We start from the raw sequence: 17,923 nt of genomic DNA on the forward strand, positions 1-17,923 counted from the left end.
CCTCCCTTTTATTTTTTTTTTTTAAGTAATGAATTAATAGCACATTCATTGACTAATTGACAAACTAGCCCAATAAAACAATATCACAAGCACAAATATATCTTATTGTTTGGTACTATATAAAGATATCTCTGGTGCTGAGGCATCTTGAGAAGGAGCTAGAGTGGGAAGACAGACTCACCACCCTTTTTAAAGACCTTAGACTGCTGGGAGGTCAGACAAGACATATCCTGAGCTCCCACTGCAAGATGCTGAAACTGGGATTGTAGGTCCTATCTAATGAAACTCTTAATTAATGAGATATATCAATCCTAACATGGTTTTAGAGATGAACTATTCCTCTTCAAGAGATTCTATATGTTGCCTGCTTTGGGAATTTGGGAAAAGGAGGTGAGGGAGGACTGATTTCTCTGTAAATCCTTTAACGCTACCTCTGCCAAGTATTTGTTAAGAATGAGATCATCCAATACAAAGTGTCAGTGTCATGGAGGTCATCATTTCACAAAGGATTAGTCTTATCTCATTTAAGGATATTTTCTTTCCTTTTAGACAAATATGTAAAGAATTCCAAGACCTTCTGAGTCAAGACAGGTCACCTCTTGGATCCTCCAGACCGACTCCAATACTAGACCTTGACATCCAGAGACATTTAACACATTTCAGGTAAGATTTTGAAAGAAGAGCAATTACTCAAAATGTGTATTGTTTGTAAATACTACATATGAAGATATAATTGTATTTGTTCCCGTACTTAAGTCTGTATGTTTACATGTAGGCTGCAGTATTGTCTACGTTCTGTTTGTTATCTGTGCCTGTTAGAAGCTTATGCTTACCCAGCAAAGTACCTTCAGCTGGTTGTATTCACCCTGCTGCAAGGGTAAATGAGTCAGGCATTTTCTATATCTACTGGCCTAGTCTCCTTAACTGTAGATGTGAGCCAAATCTTTAATCAAGAGAGCTAATCAAGAGAGAATGAAGATGGTCCAGAAGTGTGGAAATCCACATTCTCATCTACACTGACTATACAGATGAACTGAAATAGCAATGGATAGAGGAACAATTCAGCTGCATCCTTATTCATTTTCTACACAGTTCCAGTGTTTCCTTTATGCTTGTAAATCCATTTGACAGTGTGTCACCATGATAATCCTATTCTATATAGTACATAGATACTCCAGCCTCCAAACCACGCTGGCCTCAAAGCAGACTGTTTACAGGGAATGATTATGCTACACTGATTCCTGAACTGCGCCTTGGAATGGTCTGATAGAACGGAAGTGGGCTGAGAAATAAACTGCCAGAGAGTGCTATAAACATGTAGATCCAGTTCTTGTGCCCATGCTCTAGCAGTATTTAATACTATAAAGCCCTAGGCTGATTTTGCATATTCCTTAGTGCAGCAAGATGAGAAACACTCTGTTCATTGGATGGGCAGAAAGCTTCCATGCCCCAGTGTCCCAGCATCTTTTAGTTATTAAGATTCTGCTAGAGCATCAGAAACCTACCAGCTAGGTGATATGGTACCTAATTTTTAGTCCCTCAGGCTTTGAATGGCATCCAAAACACCCACCATCCCACTTCTTTCACCTATATGTTTCAGCAAGGCTAGGGGGCTAAGGTAATACCTGGTCCACAAATATACACATTCCTTTTCATGCTTGCATAGAGTAGTGTTTGATATATGAACATACTAAGACAACCTCTATTTTATTCTTATGCAGTGATTTGCACACACAGGCACACACTGCCTACCTCTATTCATACTTTCTCTTTTATTCCAAAACACATAAATACATTTGCATATTAAGGAAAACATACTTATTTACAAAGGATGTTCAGAGAAGGATCTTAATGGGTTACCTAGGCTTGTGGAAAAATAGTTAATTCCCCATTACATGCACACAAAGTAGGATAGAGGATAGCTAAACCCCAGGGATTCCTGTGTTTAAAGAAGAAACAGCAGTAGGGGTAAAATTGCTGGCAGCTTCAGCTACAACAGCTGTCAACTGGTATAGCTTCCATCCTTCTTTCTCTGCCTGACTTCAGTAGGTTGGAGTACAAGGTTTCTGTATGTGGTTCTTGGATCAATCAGTGCTTTCTTTTATACCTGCTATAGGCAATAAGCAATGAACCAAATATAGGTATCTGGAAAAGTACAGGTCTTGATCCTTTACGGATGCTTCCCAGGGATTAAATTGGACTGCTGTTTCTGATATGTGTGTCTGGGGAATGCTGAGTACTGCCAGACCCATAGGCTGAGCTTGTACTTTCTCCATCAATTGCACAGAACTTGAGGTTGCATCCAGCTTCTGAACCAGACCTCTAACTCTACTTATTGACATGCACGTCTCCATTTCAGCCAGGTGTATAACCTCCTGCCATTGTCTGTAGGGATCTTATCTCTTCAGCCATTGGAATCTGCAGTGCAATTAAGCAAGACTAATATAAACATCTACCATGATGTGACATGTTTCTCTCTAAACTCCATTGACTGATAATTCTAGTCTAGATTTTGGGAGCTGAGCCAACTGGTACACAAGTAGACACTCACTTATACTGTAAATACCAAGGCAAAAAAAAATCACAATTCTTATCTCCTATATGTGGCAGTCATCAGAGCTACATCATCTGTCACTTTACCATAACTTGCCTCCTTGACATTAAATATCACAGAAGGCAAATAAACCTGTCTCAGATGTCAGAGAAGGTGTGAGAATTTAACTCACTGTGTTTTCAAGGAGAACTGATAATTTCTTGAGTCAACAGAGATTCCTCTTGACTGATCACTTGGTTTGTCTGTCTTTCTCTGAGAGGTGATCTTCAGACTGAATCAACCCCTGTCACAGGACATTCGCTGTTGAGGATTATTTGAGGATGAGAGATGAGGAACAAACTCATATACAAGGCAAAGGTCCTTGTAATCCAGGAACAGCAGTACAGTATTTGACACTGTCACCACATTCACTGTCAAATACTCTAATATTACCTATAATAATAAGAGACTATTTGGAATGTTCTAATAATTGATCTAATATTAATCTAATAATATCCTGACTATACATCCTGAATTTGTCTTATTTATGACCAAAACAGCCAAGAGCTGTTGGTTCTCTACCAGGAAAAAAAAAAAAAAAAAAAAAAAAAAAAAAAAAAAAAGTATAAATCTGAATGAGGATTCAATAATGGATTTTTCATCTTCATTTCTATCTGTGTTCCAGAACTACAGGATTATTCACAATGAATTCTCTACATCAGTGATGTATAAATCTGTAGATTGAGATGGAGACAAAAATTACTTTGGGAAAGGCAGTCCATAGACTTAAACGAGAATCTCTGATGAAGGACTTTAAATATTTTGGCATGATTTTGTGTTTTCCAACTATTATTCGATATGATATGAATTTTGATCACAAGATCATCAGTAATACCATGAAATTTCATATAGATTTACTGAAACAAGAAGAGGTTAAGAAATTCTGCCTTCAAGCAGTTGTTCCCAACAATATGAAATGTTGAGATTTTATACATACACATATATGCCTATGCCATATGATGTCAGAAAGAAAGAGAACTTTTATGATCAGGAAAAAATTGAGAGGAATCACATAAATATATGTTATCAGAATAATCCTTACATTAAGCTCCTCCTAAAGGGTTATAAAATCTGATACCTACCAGAATCCAGTGTCCATTACATTAGGGTAAAAGAAAGTTTTCTTCAGCAATAAAGTACACTAGCACTGGTAAATGTGGATTCATGATCTCCACTTGCTTGCAATGTTACTTGCTCAACACTGATAATCAAGACTGGGGTTCGCAGGTGGGCACAGGTCAGATAAGAACAAAATTGGTTTTAAATCTTTAAGCTCACAGTTCTCTGTGAAATTTTTCCACCAAGTCCCAATTCTTCAAGATCTTTAAGCACGTGTCTCATGTGAAGCACAGGACAGTCCCCATGAAGGGCTCAGAAATGCTGGGGTTGCTCAAACTCCAAACTCAACTTCATACAAAGCTTAGAACAGGGGAAATCTTCAAAGAAGCTGCCATTGAGCCTGAAAACTGCTGAGTTTTGCACAACTTTACCAAATACACAAAAAAACAGAGGCTCATCTACACCCCTGGTGCAACCGTGTTTGTGCAGTTGCTCTGAGATTCCCGTCTGACCTGAATACAGAAAACTCAAGGTTGCAGGAAAAATAATTTCTCAGTGTTGTATGACCATGAAGAAACAATTCTGTAGAGCCTCACATTCCTACCAGCAATTATTTAGCATTACCTGTGCTAGGGTCATGTTAGTTATGCTTTATTCAAGATGTCTTCCTTTTCAATGCATCTTGAAGTATCTTGTTGCAGAGATGCTGAATTGATGTTAATAAATAAAAAGGTGCCAGAGTATAGGCACATTTTGCCTGCTTGTGCTGCTTGTTAGCAGGATCCTTCTGTTTTTTGTTGCCTAAACTAACTAGCATTGCACCAAAGGATTCCTCATCATAGTGGCACATATGTATTTCTAATATGTACAATTATTACTAATATATATATTATTATAATAGAAATACTATATATATTATTAATATACACACAGTTTAAGAATTCAGGAAAGCAATAGCCCTTGACAGAGCTCACCTAGGTGCCTTACTTGCACTAGGAATAACATATGAAGGATAGAGTAGTCCAACCTTGTCAGGATTGGATCATTTTACTTCATGGTAAAGTAGAATCACTTCATGAAGAAGTAATGTGTTGTAGGACTGTTCATGCAATCCTTCAACTCTTCTTTGATTCCATTGTGATAAATGCAGAGGAGCAAGTGAAATGATCCTGTGGGCTGTGTCTAGCCTGAAAGCCAGGACTAAAGAGAGAATTAGCATTAAACCCGGGGGCAAACAAGAAAACCTAGAAAAATCCAGTTCCATATTGAGAATTTTTGTCCAGGCTCACGTCTGTCTCTTTGTTGTCCTCTAAAGGCTGATCTGTGTAAACGCATTTATGAGTCCAAACATCAGAGGGCTAAGTCAGCTCTAGAAAAGAACCCAGATGTTCCCATAACATTATAGAGGGAAAGTCATTTCTCTAGCCCTTCACCTTCAAAATGGAGTGAGCATGAGGAAAGGGAGAGGAAGATACTAGAGGGAAAATTAAAGTGAGAACAAAGATATGCGGGGGGAGAAAGAAAGGAAAAAAAATATTCAGATAAACCTCGTTTTTTTTTAATATGCTGTCTATTACTTACGGTTCAGAGCTTCTTCTTCCAAAAGCCCCACAGAATCAAGTGAAACATTTGTGTACATATGCATATGTCTGTCTGTGCAAGAGGGAAAAGCTGAGATTTTAATTTATCCTGGAACTAAAACTGTTTTCAAATCCCACTGATGTCAGCAAGGCTGAGATTTCATCTTTCTATTTTTTCAAGACAGCAAGGTTATACAAATCTCTCTAGCATTGTAAATTGGTTGTCTTTGGATTCAGAACAGGTAAAAGAGCCTAGTTTCGCACTCAGTGAAACTGAGAGACAGCTCTCAATTATCCAGGGTGATGGGAGGAAAAATAGATGTTGTAATGTTAGAGAAAGCAGAAAGATGAGTGTAAATGAAATACATATATAGAGCTTCAAGAGCAAGTCACATTAGAAATGCTTGGAAATGGTAAACCAGAGCAATCAGGAACTACAGCAGAAGAAGACAAGCCTGCCTGGACACACAAGAGCTCTGAGATACACACCCAGAGACCATATGGTGCAGATTGGTTGTCATATGAGATAGTGAAACTTTGCCTAGCCCTCCAAGACCCATAATCCCGTCACTAGATCAGCAGAGCTGAGAGCTGACATTGTAGACCAACAGTTAATTCTGTTGAATCTGGGTCGTTGCTAACCAGTACAACCAGCTTATACAAGGCCAGTGCCTCGATGGCACAAAAGCATGTCAGTATGGGTGATAGTTGGGGTTAACTCACAAGTCACCTGTCTCTTTGAGACCTCTCTGACATTTATCTCATCCTGCCACCTCCCTAGCAGAGATCTAGGTCAGATTAACCGACTGCTTTCTGTTGCACAGATCCCTGCTATGAAGAACAGAAATGTTTCTGTTGTATTTCAGGAACAGAATGTAGAAATTAAGACCCCTCCCAAATACACATACAAGCTAATCTTTTAGACAGTACTGACATGGTCCAGGACACTGAGAAACAGCTGTCTATAATGCTTGATTGCTATTGTGGTTTCTTGCATGCAATTGGCCTTGACCAACTCTTTCCATCCCAAACAATTCCCAAGCACAAGTTAGCTTTAACTCTGTCAAAGAGGTGTTCCCAGTTGGAATCAGAGAAGTTGCACCACATTACAGGTTAAAATACTCGAGTAATGGAGATGTGGCCTCTCACAGCCAGAGAAGGAGCTTTGACTCATGATATGTTTTGGGATTAATCTGCCATAGTCAAAGGGCTCCCTGTCCCTAACTGTACATATCAGCACTACTGTATGAACAGAGAGGCTACTGCCTTAGCAACATCAGTTGTTAGCCAAGGACACCAGCATGAGCTCCATCTCCAAGCTCTTCAAGTCACCAGCAAGGGTATGTGTGATTAAAGACATTTCCTAGCTCCAGTGTAAATACTTTAGAATCATTCCCTTGTCACACAGACATGGGGATCTAGGGTCTCTTTAGCTGGGAAAGAACATCCTGTCTCACATACATTGCCATTTCCTGAGTTCAAGATTTATTGTGACCACCATATCACTTCTACCAGCCTTACTGTTACTCTGGATGTCCTATAGCATCTCTAGTTGAATGGGTGAGATCAAGTGGATAACCCTTAAACTGTAAAATTTTCTTGTTGCAAATAGTGCAGAACAGTTGTTACGTATTGATTGGTAGCAATGCCCAGGGAGGTGGTGGAGTCACCAACCCTAGAAGTGTTCAAGGAATATTTAGTTGTTGTGTTGAGGGACGTGGCTTAGTGAGAACTACTGGTGTTGGGTGAACAGTTCAACTGGGTCATCTTGTAGGTGTTTCCCAACCTTGGTGATTCTGCGATTCTATGAGTGTTCACATTCCATCCTTCCTTTTGAAGCTGTTCCATTTTGCAGAGGAAAATTTAAGACTGGACAGAGAATTAAAGTCCCTGAGTATGTTTATCTAATATAATGGTTTCTGCTCAAAGCTACAATTCTGGACCTAGAATCCTGCTGTACACATTTCACATTTAAGTCAGTTGATAAAGCATCAAGTCAGCCTTCAATCTAAAGGTACGGATTTAGCATATCTCCCCAACCGAACCAAAAGTTAAAACACCAAATTAGGATTTTATTTATTTATTTATTTGCTTTAGATCTTCTTTGTCTTCTTACTGGAAAGACCTTGTACCTACTTCTCTTTTCCATCCCACTGCAATACCTGAGCTTCGCACACATTCGTTAAGAGATCTGGGAGACATATTGACATGTGCCTTCTTGTGCTTGCATTATTGTGCTTCAGAACAGCTCTACTGTTTGCCTGTGACTGCTTAATCCTACAGTGAATGTAAAAGAGTGGGTTTATGAAAAGGTATTCTTTATTAAATTAAGAAGTATTTCTATTTACTGCATGAGCAGATGCACATTCTTAGAAACAAGTAGCCTCATCTAGACAATATAAGAAGAACTAATTCTTTACTGAGAAGTAGCTCTCAGGACTTCTGAATTTTTGGCAGACTTCTTTTTCAGCTCCTAAAAATCTCATGAAAACAAGAGTTGCCAGAAAATCAACCAAAAATGAGTCACATTCTGTGCTGAGGAGCCAAAAAATGTGACACAAAACCTTACAAAGGGAATATTTGTTGAGATTGTACTCAAGAGAATTGTGCACGTTTCTTGGCTTCCTCAAGTACAAGCTCTCTGATCTCATTAATCAGTCTCTTAGTCTTATATTCTCCACTTGTAAAATTAGGTTTAAACATACCTTCTTTGCCTCCCTTTGGGTCACTTGTATGTGCAAGAATTTGCAGTGGACAGAAAGCTCAGCTATCCTACTGATGTCATCCATTACATAGGGGAAGATGAATGTCTACTGATTACAGAATTTGAATTTGATCCTGTAAGGTTACATTTCATCAAGGTGCAAAATCACATCTGCATCGTCTGTTTTATATATAAAAGATTAAAGCAGCAAAATAGAAAAGGGAAAATGACTTGCTTGCAAGTGACACTTCTTTCACTGCAGAAACCTTATATAAACAGACAAAAATAATAGGCTCAGAATACTAAAGCAAGAGAATGAAAGCAATCATCACCCTCACAAATTATTCTGCATTTTGCCTAGCCATCCAGCTGATATGAAACACCTTTCCCATGAAACTGTTTGAGACAAGAGTTTTGTCGTTTAGTTAGTCTCTGAGCCTGAAGCTGTCAGCCTCCTGTGAGTGCCTGGCATCACACTGACAAGGTGACACAGAAAGCGACAGGAAAAAAAGCAGAGGCTCAGACACTGGGAGCAGTGAGGAAGCAACATCATTCTTTCTGAAGGGTAAACGAGAGCAGTGAAATAGGTTTTGAATTTTGGAGCATTTCTGTAAATTTTAGTGAAAAGCTAAGACCAAATTCTTTCTGCTGGGTTGCAATTACAGATATACATGCACGACCTTTTGTATTTTTCTCTCTTCCTTACATTTCTTTTCCTATCAAGAGATAGAGCATACGCTGTCATAATTCCAGCCATCTTAATCAGGGGTAGCAGGTTTCTGTTTGGATGCATGGACTGGGAGAAGCTTGGTATGCGACTGAGTGGTGAAATAGCTCTGGTGCCCTCTAGAGTTCCCCAATTTCCGTGCTCTCCCAAGCTATCTCTCCATTCAGCTGGTTGAGGAGGACCACAACCTCCTAACACTGAGGTACTTGCTATCAAACCTCTAACCCTAACCCTAACTCTATTCCTTTGTTTTTCATTTTGTTCTTTCTTGTACTTGGTTTAACGTTTGCTGAAGGCATTAGAGTTCCTTGCTTTTGTATTTTTCCAGCATTCTTTTTCGAGGGATTCTGTTTTCAGTCTTAGAATCATAGCCACAGAATCATAGAATGGTTTGGGTTGGAAGGAACCTTTAAGGTCATCTTGTTACTTTGCTTAGCAGGGATTCTGTCATCTTCTGCTCTGTCAATAACCAAAATCCATTTGAAAGGGTTGAGACTTTTGTATGTGTGTGTGTGTAGAGGATGAATTACTATGACAGACAAATCATTTGACAATGAATCTTCTTATAGTAATTCTTCACAGAGGGTGAACCATTGGAACAGGCTGCCCAGGGAAGAGTTGGAGTCTCTATCCTTGGAAATTTAAGAGACGTAGATGTGGCACTAAGGGACTTGGTTTAGTGGTGAGATTTGGTAAGGTAGTTTGACAGTTGGACTAGATTATCTTGAACATCTTTTCCAACCTAAATGATTCTATGATTCCTTTAAAGCCATCATGTAAGGAATTAAGAGATCTGATGAGAATCTGTTTTCTTTCCCTTCATTAACATGTAAGTTCCTTACTTACCAAGGAAGGGGGAAATGTGCATTCATCAAAGATTAAAAACTGTGGGAGTTAGGCATTTTTTCAATTCAACACTTCCTCCTGATTCCCAGGAAAATAATTGATATCTCCACGTTCCTAAATTACTGGGACATAATGTTGCTTTGACATCACTGTGTTTAGAATGCTCAGCTCTTCATTTAGTTTTTCTCATCTGAAGAGAGCAGCAGGGCTTCTCAGCTATGTTGTCTGCTCCACTGTAGAAGTCTACAAGCCATAGAAAGTTGGCTGAAACTCGTTTGCTTCTTTGCTTTGTTGTGAGGCAAAGATACGATCAATGACAAAGTGAAAGCAGAAATTAAAGGAACTGTTCCCTGTGGGAGGAAGATGCTTATGCTTTCTCCAAGTTAACCAGTCATCTTGAATCTCTCTATGATTTCACTGGTGTATTTGGCTCCTCAAGAAGTAATGGGCAGCAAGGCCACTTTTCATCCACAAGGCAGAAGGCTGTATTTTTTTATTTTATTTTTTTTTTTTTCTCAGTGAAAACTAGCAAGTCAGGGGGTTATCCAGTATTTTATTTGGGAGATATGATATGCCGTGCTGGAAATATTTATTGACAAACATTCAAGGGTTCCTACAAGTGCCACATGCACCATAGTTCAGTGGCTTAATCTTTGGTTTGTTGGTTGAAAACATTTTATAGATGCAGTCCTGGGTATTTTTGACACATTCCCTAGGCAATTCTCCTAAAATCCTGGAAAATCATCCTTGAGATCCAAAATCTGCAGAGCTGAAATTGAATACTTTGGGAACAGAGAGCCCTCTCACTTTTTCCTTACTTTTATATGCAATAAAGGATTTAACCATGTGGTTAGGAAAGCATGTCCTTAATATACTTGTTTGGTTATGAATGGAAAATACGCATGAGAACCTATACCTCAAGGCAGCTTTTTGTATCATATTGTCCATTCTGATCCTATAGACTGTTTATCCCTGTAGCACATGCTGGTCATATTCCAGTGTTCATCTCAATTATCAGTCTAACCCGTGTCATAGTTAGGAACGCTGACCTTCTGAAGTGAAGTTATTGCAGTTTAGCTCTCTGGGCAACCCTCATAAGGGAGGCCTTGCAATAAGTAGAAATCAGTAGAGATACCTCTAACTTGATAAGTTATTTGTATCAGTAAGAGTTGAATCTTTTTCCATTTCCTTTACAGACATCCAAAATGGTATCAGATTTCACTACTTGTTATCTGCCATGCATTGTTAAATTTGAAGTGGTTCTTCACATTTAAAATTGTGGGAAATTTCAAACAATGAGTTTGAGCTTGCTTTTTCTTTATTGTTTTAAAGTATTTATTTATTTTAAATGAGGCTGTAAACATTCAGTGCAGATGGCCTCTTGCTCCCCCACAGAGAGAGAATCTGTTTCTTTTGCCACAAGTCGAAGTCTCACCAGCCTAGGGTATGGAGGAGTCCTTGAGGTAGGTGCCAAATGAGAACCCAAGCCTTCAGGCAGAGCTGGATCTTTTCATTTTTAAGTAAGGCCATCTTTAAAACATGAGCAGACATAATTGCATCGTAGCACCAGGCAGGATTGCAGGGAGATCTGGATGTCCTTAAGCATAAGGATTTATAATACGTTGGCCTGCTATTCACTGCCTTCTGTCTGAATCTCTCTGTGAGCAGTACCCAAATCAGACATTTTAGCCTTACCTTTTAGAACAATAAGGTTTCTCGCTTATAGGAGTTGCAATGAAGTGTACTAGAAAGCTGTGAATACCCAGATGATTCCATTATGAAACCTTTGTGTTTAATTTTAGGATCTTAAACACAAATGAAAGTCATATAATGAAAGCAATTCTCTTTGTAGGTGGGAAGCACACCAAAAATGAACTGACTTTAGTGGGAGCTCAGTCAGTCTAAACCTCATGCAATTAAATATGACTTTCAGGAAACATCTTAATACTTTGCCATTAGTCTTCTGCCTGTTTTGCCTGGGATTTAAATGTAAAATCAAATTTTCTCCCTAGATTGAAACTCACTTTCATCAGCAAAGGGGTATTATCCAACTTCCTTAGATTTTTCAAAGACTTGCAGATAAACAAAGCTCACCAAAATTAGAGTAGTGGGAATTACTGATAGAAATGTAAGATAAAATAGCAGATAGTATCTTTTTGCCTTTCTGCGTGCATTAATTAAAGTGGGGCCAAAAAAAATATATACCCTCACAGGAATATAACATGGAGAGCTGGTCAGAAATTTTCCATAAAATAGTTTCTTTCAACAAGCATCATGGGAAATTTATTAAGTTTTGCATAACTCTATCTGTGGAGAAGAATACATGCAACATGAATCAAAACTTGTGTTATCATTAGACTTCAGTGCTATTTCAAGGTTGTTGAGTTTCTCTTGTTTTGTTTAGTTTTAATAAGAAATACCAAGTAATCTTTTTTTTTTTATTTTTTAATTGTGTGTTTTTTTTTTAATTACTATTTTTTGTATGTAAGATATCATAAAGTGGACTTATAAAGGAGATAAACCCATAACTTATCCCATAAAATCCTTTTCCTATAAGCATTAGTTTTCAGACACATTCAAGATTCTGCTCAGATTGAAATATCAATATTAAGGGATCTCTGTATCATCTGTGTGCTAAAGATTCCCAGGCAGACAAAGACTTAAATGTCTATGAAAAGATATAGCTCAGGAAACAGTAGCATGGAACTTCTTTTTACATATTATGGTGTGTAACATCAGTTCATTGCTTCTTTTAAATGGTGCTATTCTGTATATGCTCTGCGTTGTGTGCTCGCTTGACACAAATATCTTGTTACCATAAGGCATCTGATATGGCACCAAACACACATTCTTATGCAGCTTCATGGTGCAGCCAGAATCGATGGAGTAGCTTCTCATAAAGGAGACGTCTCTTTTTCAAGTGCCAGACTCCAGACATCTTTGAATATATTGAGTAAAGCCCCAGGGCTCAGTTCAGTTGCCTAAACTCTGGCATCTGCTACCAACATCTAAAGATGCATAAATAAACCATACAAGTGTCTGGCCTCTGAGCACCTAGAAGCAAGGTGAACTTAAATTCTGTATCTTGTCTACCAATTCCATGTGAATGACTCAGGTGCCATAGGGCATCTCAAATCAATGAAGACTCTTCCATGTAGGAAACTGAATTAAGTCAATTTGATTGTAAATGGAGTTTAGGCACTGTAGTTGGATACAGCTACAAGTTGACACCTTTGTTTACACACCTAAATATCAGATTTTGTCCCATTCTGATTTTTACTGCAGACTTGTTCAGCATTTGAGAACATTTTCTACCCTCATTCTTAGCCCTATGGATTTTTTCTCTCTAAGTTTTCACTGTAGTATTCCCATTTCACTCTTCAGGGCATATTGAGCTATTATATGAACACAGCACTATTCCTTTTGCTCAAGAGTGGAAATGTTCAAAGACAAAAAGGCCAAGAGAATTCTTTTCTAGTCAATCCTTTGTTAAACTTACTATTCCTATCTACTGGAAATGAATGATTGTAGGTACTTTTTATACAGATAACTGGTTTATTTTGCACAAAAGTTCATAAATATTTTACGTATTTCTTGGTTTAGTCAGTTCCCCAAAACGTGGCTCAGAAGGCCACACAAGCAATGCAAAAATCATGAGGCATTACAGCTAGTACTGATGTACTTGGACTTTATTTTTCTTGCTTTCTGATAATGTGAGCTCCTTCACGTTTTCATTTCTTTGGACTTGCAAAGAATAAAAATGAATATAAATTCCAACACAAAATCTTGAAATCACCTGACCCCTTAATCTTGGACTTGAAAGGGCTAAAATACTCTTATATGTATGCTAAAGCTGGTATTGGCCTTGCAAACATTAAACAGAGAAGACAATTGTGATGATTTCTTTTCTTAATATGCCAGACGTGTCAAAATAAAATAAAATAAAATAAAATAAAATAAAATAAAATAAAGTATATAATAATAACAAAACAAAAAAACGATCCTGAAATGAAATCCATTTTCTTTAAAAGGTTTGGATATTACTGTAAGTCCAAACTTCAAGAGTCATGTGGTATCATTACTTGATGTCCGTAAAATAGTCCTTGTAAATATTTTGTTATCATTTTCCTCTCACTACCAACCAGGGATAAACATAGCTTCCTGCTCTGAAAATTGACTGAGAGACTGGTGGATAAACATTCCAAAAGTGAGCTATTCTTTTAATTGCTTTCAGAAGATCCTTCACAAAAGACTGGGAAGTTCCCTATCTGAAACAGAGTTCCACACTGAACCCCCCTTTTGGGTAGGACTTCCTTAAGCTTGGTATCTTTCTCAGGATACTGGCATTCCCAGCAAACAAGGTTCCCACATCCAGCAGGGACAGGAAGATCACCATGAAAGACATCTCAGAGTCTTTCCCATGCTTGTTTTTGATATGCTCAGCATCTTGGCAATCATCCATGTCTTGTATAACCTCTTTTCCCCAGACCACTGTTTTTTTCTCTATTTTCTAAAACAGCTTTAAAGACTGAAAAGCCAAAATATGGAGGAGAGGAATTCCCATTGTAGTGAATTGTTCCTATTTCTGACCTATGCACGGCTCTGTGCATTAGATCGGAGTTTACTGTCGTGGTGCCTCAGACAACTGTAGTTACACAGGGGATAAGACCTTAACTAGCATAGGATGCAATGATATTTCAATATTTGTAGTAGTTTTCCACTTATAGTTTTAAATGGAAGAAAAACATTTGGAAGGATTATGTTTATTTGCTTTGGGTTTCTTTTGCTTCTGTTTTTATTCACATTTTTCCACCTAGAACTAATCAAAATTATTCATTATAAGAATGGAAAGAATTTAGTTATCCGATTTAAGATGTCTAGTACCACCTGAGAGGCCCTGGGCCTTATGTGAACAGCTTATACTACACAGACATAATTTGGACAGACAGAACTGGAGTCAGTCACTTAAAAACTGATTTTTAAGATGCCATTTCTGACATCTTGAAATCCTTGCAGAGCTGATGACTGGCACAGAAACTGAAGAAAACAGGAATGTTTCTGGATCAGCAGGTAGAAGACAAGCCGGGTGCCTAAATGCAATATATATCTATATGTGCACTGAAATGCATCCTTAAACTTAGATGAGATTTACCCATTATAAGACTGCTTGGCAACTCCTTTAAGGCTTCATTTCAGTAACTGTTATGTGAAAAGCACTACTGAAATTCAGGTACTTTGCAGTGCGGAAAACATGAAGAACAAACTCTTATCTGGAGAAAACACCTTATTTGGACTAAAGGTGCAATAAGCTAAATTCACCCTAGGAAATTCAACACCAACAAGGCAAGAGTGTTGTAAACTTGTTAGCTTTGCAACTCAGTGACCCTGTTCTAGTCTTAGATATGGAGGCTGGTGGCCCTACATGCAGCAGGAGGGTTGGAGCTTGATGATCCTTGAGGTCCCTTCCAACCCAAGTCATTCTATGATTCTATGATGATTTGTCTTTCTATTTAGCCTGACTAAACTGGTTCTAGGTGAAATATTTCCTGGGCATTGTTTGGGCCAAGAGTTATTCTCAAAGGCAGCTTTGGATTCCACACCGTTGGATGCTCAGATTGCTTAGCAATCATTACCAAACAGTCATTACCAAATGATGCCAGTTACCCTGGCATGGCTTAATTTCCTACTGTGTATGCAACCATACATACCTCCACATGGAAACATAGAATCATCACAGAATCATAGAATGGCCTGGATTGAAAAGGACCACAGTTATCATCTAGTTTCAACCCTCCTGCTATGTGCAGTGTCACCAACCACCAGACCAGGCTGCCCAGATCCACATTCAGCAAATAGTCGTAATAATCAGTGCTTGTTGCTTACAAGTCTGACCTGTGAATAAGCCACACAGACTCGGCTTCGTTCACCTAAGGAAATGGGAACCAAACCTTCTGGGACTGGAAAAATAGCAGTGCTGGGCAGCCTAGGGCATGGATCCCTTCTTGGCTTTGAAGTCAACAATACTGTGTCAATCTGCAATCCACAAATCTGTCCCACAGTGCTTCAGAAGTGATGCTCCTACCAAAAGCAACCTTTGAAGCTGTATGCAGTCTGCACTCACTGCTCTGCTTTTATTTTCTGTTTCTCTCACAGGTAATAAATAGTTTAGGGAGTAAGTCTCGATTTTTCAGTCTAAAAGATGCGTACTGCAAACACTTCTATGTATGTAGTTGTATATATATATTTACGTGCGTGCGCGCACTTCTTTTTTCTTTCTCTTTCCCATCTGCAGTTTGATCACTCACGGTTTCGGAACTCCTGCAATATGTGCTGCCCTAAGCACTTTCCAAACTGTTCTCAGTGAAATGCTGAACTACTTGGAAAAGCACACATCGCACAAAAACGGAGGAGCGGCGGAATCCGGCCAAGGACACGCCAACTCGGAGAAAGCCCCCCTACGGAAAACTTCAGAGGCTGCTGTGAAAGAGGGCAAAACAGAAAAGACAGACTAGCTACATCAAACAGAATCTATTTCAAGAGAGTCTTGCTGCTGATATTTTTTTTAAATATATATATCATTGAGGGCGATTTATCTCCAGTGGACCAAATCCAAGGAAAAAAAAAAGGGAAAAAAAAGAAAGAAAAACAAGGGGGGAAAGAAAGAAAGAAAAAGCAAACAGAAACAAAACAAAACAAAACAAAACAAAACCCGAAAAATAAAAAACAAAAATAAAAAAAAAAAAAATGGAAAGAAAAAAGAGAAAGATTAAAACAGAGAGAAAGAGAGAGGAAAGTATTCAACCCTAAGAACAGCAGTGTACAGTAATTGTGTGATGAAATTGTCACTTTTTTTAAGATTTATGTTGCTCTAAACTACTTTTCGTGCATGTAGTATTTGATTGTTCTGAATGATACACTTACACTGTTTTTTATAAGCACTTCTGGACTTGGCTGGGGTGGCACATGCCATTTGTTGCAGGCTAACATGAAGCACTTTCTTCTCTGGCAGCACAGTTAGGGCCAGCACATCAGCTGTGGGACATGCAGTTCCAGCATTCTGGCTTTGCTTGCATGCTGGATAGACTGGAAGAAGGGCTTCCTCTGGTCCGTGCCTGGTCCACTCACCATTGGGAAGACATTATGGAAACCTGGCAAGAGAGGAATCCACAGGTTGTGGGACAGATGAACTGTTTGGTGCTGGGGGCTGCGTCTCCCCACATGGGAATGTATAATAAAGCTGCACTGAAATGAGGCCAGAACCCATTAGGAATCTGTCCTGGCTATTCAAGCAGCAACTGAAGCATCTCCTGTGAGCAGAATATGGCAGACTAAATGAAAAACAGCACACCTCAGTAGTTTCATTACAAGCCCTGATCACCTGTGAACTTCAGATTAAAAGACTATACGGGCTTCTGTTCTCTGTCTTCTCAGTCCCTGGCCCCACAGTGCAGCAGTCTGCCGTACCCAAGTCTCTATTCAACAGGATCAATGCAGACAATCGGAGTCTTCTTTTGTGTTGCCTTCATTTTATGGTACTTTCTTTTCTCCAACAGCTTGTTTCTGCAGCTTTACTGCCTTCTGAAATCCAGCTGAGGTGCAGAGGTCTAACAGAATCCACTTACTTACATTAAAAAAAAAAGTCTATAAAGTAATACCAAAATGACATATATGTCAGATTGTCATGGTCCACAACAGTTAAGTGATTAATGACCTTACTAATATACATCTGAAATATTTCATCACCACTCAGAACACATCCTCACAAAGGAACACTGGACACATAGTTTGAACTCAAGCCTCTTTGAGTCCAGAGCCTTTTTGCAGCTACAGACATTCATTCAGTTCCTTTTCTTGTTTCTCTGATATTATTTTATTGAGAAAATTAGGAAGGATTTTTCATGCCATAGCGTGGGGTTATGCTAACCAAGTAAACCCTCTCTAAAAGCAGCAGAATCAGTTTATTTCTTCCCAAACATAAGTCATTTATTTCTGCTCTTTCTACAGCAAGAAAATGAATATAATTTTCCTCATGTAAGTGTTTAGAGTCACTTGAGATACTTTAGGGTATCTAAGGAAGCCACAACTTTGGTAGCAATGACAGAAAACATGTAGGAGATTGGGACTCCTGGAAGAGGAGTTGGAGGACCCCCTAAGACAGCACTAGAGTTGTATAGGTGGCCACCCGACATGCACACCAAGTTTCTAAGACAGATGGAAGGGGTCATCTGGAAGTTCAATCCTTTCTCCACTGATAATAACTGGGATTTAATAGTGGTATTTCATATTGCATATGGTTACTACTGGGCTAGTCACCCTCTGCTCCCTATAATCAGAAGAGAGGGAAAGGTGCTTAACAGTACAGTTCATCCCATCTCAAAATAATCATGCCCTGAAAGTGTCTTTTTTTTTTTTCA

At 38.7% G+C, this 17,923-nt stretch overlaps 1 protein-coding gene across 1 annotated transcript in view; it reads left to right on the forward strand.

Moving 5' to 3' along the window:
• TFAP2D (transcription factor AP-2 delta) overlaps window positions 1-17,138 on the forward strand; it is a 46,473-nt gene extending 29,335 nt beyond the window's left edge. Inside the window, exons 6-7 of the mRNA XM_072330934.1 lie at window positions 550-663; window positions 15,802-17,138. Of these exons, the coding sequence (XP_072187035.1) occupies window positions 550-663; window positions 15,802-16,021 (334 nt within the window). The 3' untranslated portion in view covers window positions 16,022-17,138. The remainder of the gene's footprint in view (window positions 1-549; window positions 664-15,801) is intronic.
• The last annotated feature ends 785 nt before the right edge of the window (window positions 17,139-17,923 follow it).

Source organism: Excalfactoria chinensis, chromosome 3 (assembly GCF_039878825.1).
Source record: "Excalfactoria chinensis isolate bCotChi1 chromosome 3, bCotChi1.hap2, whole genome shotgun sequence".
In the NCBI taxonomy this organism is placed as follows: domain Eukaryota; kingdom Metazoa; phylum Chordata; class Aves; order Galliformes; family Phasianidae; genus Excalfactoria; species Excalfactoria chinensis.